Here is a 7,317-nt window from a genome sequence, read left to right as displayed (position 1 = left end):
AACCAAACAATTTTGTCATTGATGAAACAGGGAGATGACCCAACCTTACATGCAATAAATGGAAAATAGAACTATCTTTACTAGATACGGAATTACAAAAAGGAAAACTATGACTAAAAAAGGAAACTTCAGCTTTGTTGGAATGACTTTGAGACTTGATGCTTGAAGGGAACATTTGATTGAGACCATTCTTAGCTTCACCAAAAATCAGAGGCCTTTTCATTGTATGGGCCTGCAAAACACATTTAGTGAATGAGAAACTGATGAAACACTTAAATTAAATGCACATATAAAAGATTTAAATTGAATGAAGAAATATAGAGAACATCATGAATAAAAACATCAGGAAAAAGACCAACAATTCCTGAATGAGTGACTCTCACATTAGAGGAATTACGTAAAGTAGCATCGATGGTTTGAGGAAGAAATTAAAGAGTGTGAAACATGCTGGGATCAGAACACATGTGTTGGGATGCACCCAAACCTAAAATCCAAGGTTCAGAATTGAAGGAGAATAAGCATGAGGTTGAAGGATTACAAGCATAAGACGCTATTGCACTTTGGTCAGCAACGTTAGCATCTGGTTGAGTGACCTTGGCCTGATTCAATAGATGAATCAGATGACATACATATTCCTGCGTTGACTAATTTCCAGCATTGCCTGCAAAATAAGAAAGAGAACTAGGAAAGCAAGGAAGTTCAAAAGGTAGCACAACATTTCTCCTGATTGCAATAGGTTCCCTTTTGGTCTTAGTAAACTTAAAGTTATTGGGAAAACCATTAATTCTGTAGCACTTGTCAACAAAATGTCCCACTTTCCTGCAATAGGACCAGATCAATGATGGATTACCCTTCTTACTCTTGTATTCAGGTGTTTGGGACCTGTTCCCGTGTCCAATATATTGAGGTGGTGCATTCCAATCGGTCACCAAATAAGATGAATGATTTCCTACAGGATAAGAAGAAACAAATATCTCTCTTTGTTTCTCGTCTTGAATGAGAAGAGAGTAAGCAAGAATAATAGAGGGTAAGGGAGAAATCATCAAGATGTTGCTTCTTACAGCAGCATAGGCCTCACTCAATCCCATAAGAAATTGAATGAAACTTTCATCTTGTTATGACTTCACCATTTTCTCCTTTCCATCACAATCACAAGTGCATGAGCAAATGACCTTAGTGTTCAAGGTATTAAGTTCATCCTATAACCCCTTGATGTTGGTATAATAAGATGCAATGTTGAGTGATCTTTGGAAGAAATTACTCATCTATTTTTGCAAGTGAAAGAGTTGGGCTCCATTTGATTGCCCAAACCTGATTTTGAGATCATTCTAGAGTTATTCAGTTGTTTTGAAGTAGAGGACACTATCAGCAATATCCCTAGAGAATGAATTCAACAACTAGCTGGTGACCATGTCGTTACACTTGTTCCATGACTGTAGATCGGGACTGCTGGCAATAGGGGATTTACAATTTCCATTTGTGAATCCCAACTTGTTTTTAGCTGAGAGAGCGATGAGCATGGATCTTCTCCATCCTCCATAACCTTTTCCTTTGAAATTGGAGTTTACCTAGGACATACCCGATGAATCAGAAGGATGAAGGAAATAGGAACTTCTTTGTATCCAGAATTTTGAATGCAGCAGAGAGAGAACTCGACTCAGTGGTAGAAGAGTTAGTCATTGAGGATATGACAGTGAAGATCTTCAATGGTGCTCTGATACCATATAAAAAGTTAGAAGAATTATGAAGGCAAAATGTGGGAAATTTTCTGAGTGAATTTTATTGAAGAAGAATCAGGTATTTATCCTAATACAAAATAGCAGAAATGTAAAATAATCTAGAGATCTAACAAACTTTGTACACCTATACAAATTCTAGAAGACGTATCTAAGAAATGAATCTTGTGTTATGTACAAAATGAATGGAAACTGATTAAATGTAAATTGGGTTATGAGTGTGTGGGCTTTCTTGATCGAGGGTATTGATTTAAATGTTGAGTTTTGAACATTGGATCGAATTGAACTTTTGGAACAACTCCTGCGACTTGGTTCTCATTATCATTCTCAACAAAATCCTCCTCCCCTTCCGAAATGAAATTACATGTAAATTTCACAAATATGATAAATTGAGTTTTGCAAAATATTAATAAAAACTAAAAGTGTTAACTTTTGATAAACTTCAAAATTTTAAATTGTTCGGTGCATTTTAATGAAGGAACTTTTGCATATAGCCATTCAAAAATAGCCTAATTACGTTCCATGGCTATATTTTATTAATTACGATTCTTAGTTAGATGTTATAGGAAGGAGAGTGGAGAGCGAGACTGGTAGAGGGAGAAGAGAGGTGAGCGATAGAGGGCAAAGGGTGCGAGAAAGCTGAATTGGATATGCATATTGGTTAGCTAATTATATATTACACATATGTATTTGTATATCATGGCGAGGGAAATTGGGATAGGGAGGAGAGATGGGAGAGAGATTGGGAGAGGGAGGAGAGAGGTAAGAGAAATTGGGAGAGGGAGGAGAGAGACGAGCGAGAGATGACAATAATTTGTATAATTCACATCTTGTTTGTATAATTCACGTGTTTTTGTATAATTGGATAATATAAAGTCAAGTGTTATACAAATATAATAAAATCGAAATAACGAATTGATACAAACATAAACATATGAACTTTAAAACGATTATACAAAATATATTATACAAATTACATTATATAAATTATTTTATACAAAATCCGAAAACTACACGTTTATATAAACTTTATAAAGCTATACGCCAAAAGATTGAATGCATGTGACAGAACTGAAAATTCAAAGGAAATCATCATCATATACAAATACAAATAATCGTGTATACAAATACAAATCAAGCAAAAAATTGTTAGTTATCAATTATACAAATGTAGTGAATTATACATATATGTCATGCCTAATTATACAAAATCGAAGTTAGCCCATGTAATTAATGGTTAATATTAATTGCAAAAAATACTTATAGCAAACTATAGCTATGATGAGTAATTAAGTAATATAATTTGCTTTAACCATATAATTATCCATTTTTAAATTTGCGCTCAAGCAAAAAGGATGCTAACCTAATAAATATATTACGTGTTGTTATGTAAGATTATTTTTCTTATATTATTTTTATTTAATTATAAAATTAGCCATAGTAAAGTATGGTAGACCTGTAATTAGTCTTTCCAACTATGCAAAAATAATGTGTCTTGAGAGTCAGCGCCTATCTAATTAAATCGTATTGTCAACCCTTTTGTCTTAAGTAGCTTTGAAGAAATCTCTCAGCGTTGGACATTATTTGTTATTTTATTCAATTATTGAAATATTTACTGATTGTCTACTAGTATAATATATGATTCTTTTTAATTAGTTGTCCTCAAGCTTTATGTTTAATATAACTTAAGCTTACGGCTAATGCAATATATTTTAAATAATTGTTAGCGTCAATTAATTTTTATTAATTATTATTAAGTATATATTTTTAATGATATTTAGCTCTATTTGTAAATGTCATTAAAGTATTTAGCGACATTGATTTTAATAGCACTTAACTAATAGAGATAAAGACTTAAATATTCTTTATTAATGGCAATATTTATAATCGCTAAATTTGTTGTAGTAACGTGTGATGTAGTCTTTTTCAGATTTTATATGAACATAAAATATTTTAAATATTAAACTATCGTTATTGTTGTTGTTGCTTACTACCAATTTTGGATATGTGAACTACTAAAAGAAATGAATTTAATGGTGAACTTAGTCATTAATCTATCGTATTAAGTTTTTTAAAAGGATATTTTTCAAAGTTCTTTCTTCATGTTTTGTTGTATAACATTTATTTTCCGCTTGGTTTATGATATTACACATATTTTTCTATTTTTTAAACATTTTTAAAATCTAATTTATATAAATATAAATCAATTATGACTTGATAAATTTTTCCTTAATTTAGGACAAATTATAGAAATATACGTCTTTTATTTTACTTATTTCAATTATTCCCGATCACTTTTAAAATTTTTGAAAATTCTTTATTTCTTTAATGTATCTAATCTGCATATTAATGTATTTGAGTCAGTATTTAATGTATTCGAGCTAGTTTTTAATGTATTCGAGTCAATATTTAATGTATCTGAGGTACATATTAGACATCCGAGTTAGTTTTCAAAGTAACCGAGCTACATATTAATGTATCCGAGCTTCAATTATTGTATCCTTTTTTTAAGGAATTAATGTAATTAAAAACTTATTAGGATAGATTGTAATTGCATATTAAAACTATGGGATTTATGTAATTAGACAATTTATATTTTTTCCATATTAATGCATATTATTAAAAGATAAATTACCTATATACACATTTTTATTTTTCATAATTTCTATTATTTCTTACCATTTTAAAATATTTCTAAAATGCCTTATTTTTTTTCAATTCTCAAGTCAACAAGATACATAAATATCACAGCCTTAACATACGAATTTCTTCCTTTTTTTCACTCCTTTAATCTCTCCCTAATTTCATTCCATAATCTTATCAGTTACAATTTTATATTAATTGATTTACAAAAGGATTCTCTCTCCACTAAATCAAAATTTAAACTACTCAATAGTTGTCTTTTTCAATTATTTTTTTTTATTTCCTGATAAAGTGTGTCACCTCCATAGTTGTCTTCCTCAATTTTATTTTTTTTTCTTCTTATTTCTTGATACACACGAATTAAGATCCTTATTTTAATATTATAATTACTCAACTAGTTGAAGAAGTATGCATCTAGGACTTCTAAATAGATTGTGAAAAAACGCTCAAAAGACCAAAATAATTGATCTACTGGTGGCTTTGATAAGGACTTTGGACCGAGATCCATGAATGATGTCTATGTTAATAGTTCAAAAAAAAAAAAGATTCAAGGGTAAATGTAGAAAAAAATGGATGTAGATTTATCTTCTAAAGTGAATGTTAAGAAGGAGAAGTTGAAATAGATCAAGTTGTTGATTTTCTTGTTCATCTTTTTCTGATATATATGGGTTCAGATTTCTAATATATATTGTTGTTTTTGTTTCTTAAATTAATGTATAAAACCTTAATTTCGACATTATTATACATTATAATTTTATCATGTACAATGTATCGTGTTTAAATACTAAATTATTCTTATGATTATTGTTTGGCATACATTAACTGTTTTTTAATGTATCTAGTTAACTTTGTTTCTCAAATTAATGTATAATGTCTTTGTTTCAACACTTCAATACATTACGATTTTATTATGCACAGTATATCGTGTTCAAATATTAGTTTTGATACATAAACTTAATTAGTTTTCATACTTGATACAAAATTTCTACCAAATGTATCATGTATCTAGGTGTTGCTATGTATCTTCTATCCTGTTCAAATTTAGAAGGATATGTATTTACGTACACAATACATGATACATTAAAGTGTCACACAAGTATGTATCAGATTCATAAATGGTGATTCGTAAATATTATTATCAAGTCTTTTAGTTTGAGGCAATATGTGAAGATCTTGAAGATCATGTACACAATATTTTCTGTCATTTAAACAATGCTAATATCAAGTACCCTTTTATCAAACACAATTGTACAAATTGTGTGTTAGACACACAATTTTACATCTATGAAATCATATAATTGATACATGATACTCTATGTATCAGTTACACAACATTCTATTTTTGCATGAGCAAATACACAAATTTTAGCCATGATATGTAAATTTGAATATATACTAATGGTATTTGATACGTAGAAACTACCACAAAGTAATGTATCAATCTCAAACCTAACATTTATATGGACAATAATTACTTATTTAATGTATCTAATTAAAATACAAAACTTATCAATTTAAAAGAGATACATAAATAGTAATGTATTTATAAATCTATCCATATCAAAAACAAAATTCAAAAAAGGATTACGCAACATTACAGAAGGTATGGATGATCTATCAAAGCTATGCATCTCTTTAGCATTTGTGTTTGTTGTATCAATGCATAACGAATACATTGAAAATCCCAACTCTTGTTTCTTCACCTCAACAATGTATTAGATCTCCAAATTTTTCAACAACTTATCGATCTTTAATTCAACTTCAATGGTTGATTTGAGATTCACAAATTAATATTTTGACTGACAACAATTTCATCACTTTTGTATCGTTCATACCTCACCTCACTTTCTCATATTTTGAAATGTCTCAACAAGATCTACATGTTCAAGTTGTATCAGTACAATTTGTCGAAAAGTTTGATTCAAAAAATTCAGATTATTTTAGAAAGAATCAGAAGAAGAATCTTGGGATACATTAACTAGATTTTAATGTATTATGAAATACAAATTCAAATGGACATAGTTTCTTTGATCATTTCCTACTATGATGCCTACGATCGAGATGGAACGAAGAGGAGGCCAAGCAACATAATCAACATTTTACTATGATTTCCTATTGCTATATATCGAATTTTCAAGTTCTTCCTCGACTCATCGATATACTGCAATAGTGAATTTGAGATTCACACAAAATTATTTGTCCAACTACTTTTCATTATGTATCTTATCAAATTTTTTATAAATTTGAATGATTATTTGAGAAACATGAGACGATGAATAGAAAGAAAAAAATGAATTTTGAATTTGTTGATTCTGGAAGAATTTGAATCTGACTGAATATTTGGAAGTGAATTGATGGAAGAAAATTTGAATTTTGAATTGATTGAAGTTGTTACCATTTGGGAGAGATTGACATCAAATTGATTAGCATGATTTGGGGAAGTCACATTCAAAATGGATTTTCTTTCCTTTAAAAGTGTAACTGAATTTGTTTTTTAATGTATCGAAATTTATGTATCCAGCTCGTTTGCTATGTATCCGGATAGCACTTATTTTGAGGAGTTTTTGTAAATTGAAAAATAGTAGGGATAGAATGTAATTTAGATCATTACACTATGGGGTTTAGGTAAGTTATACATTATTAAAACCATGACTTATTTAATAAATACTTTAAAAATTGTGTTATTGCGTGATGATACTTAAGACGATAAGATTAAATAATATTTTGATATATTCTATATATTTTTAATTTAAAATTATAAAATTCAAAGTCTTATTTAAAAAAAATTATATGTCAAATTAAAATAGAAGGTGTAATATTTAGAAAACAATCTTCTCTAATAATATTTTCTTAGGCTAAGAGTTAAGGGTCTATCAAAATCAGACTCTTTACCTTGCAATGAAAGGTACAAGGTAAACATGATACATATCATCATCTT

General features: G+C 29.1%; 1 protein-coding gene across 1 annotated transcript; it reads right to left on the bottom strand.

Annotated features, from left to right (window-relative positions):
• Positions 1-644: 644 nt before the first annotated feature.
• LOC107027469 lies at positions 645-1,088 on the bottom strand. Its single transcript, XM_015228630.1, has one exon. The coding sequence runs from the start codon at positions 1,086-1,088 to the stop codon at positions 645-647; it is 444 nt and encodes a 147-aa protein (XP_015084116.1).
• Positions 1,089-7,317: the final 6,229 nt, after the last annotated feature.

This window comes from Solanum pennellii, chromosome 8 (assembly GCF_001406875.1).
Source record: "Solanum pennellii chromosome 8, SPENNV200".
NCBI lineage: Eukaryota > Viridiplantae > Streptophyta > Magnoliopsida > Solanales > Solanaceae > Solanum > Solanum pennellii.
This window is presented reverse-complemented; position numbering and strand designations above follow the sequence as displayed.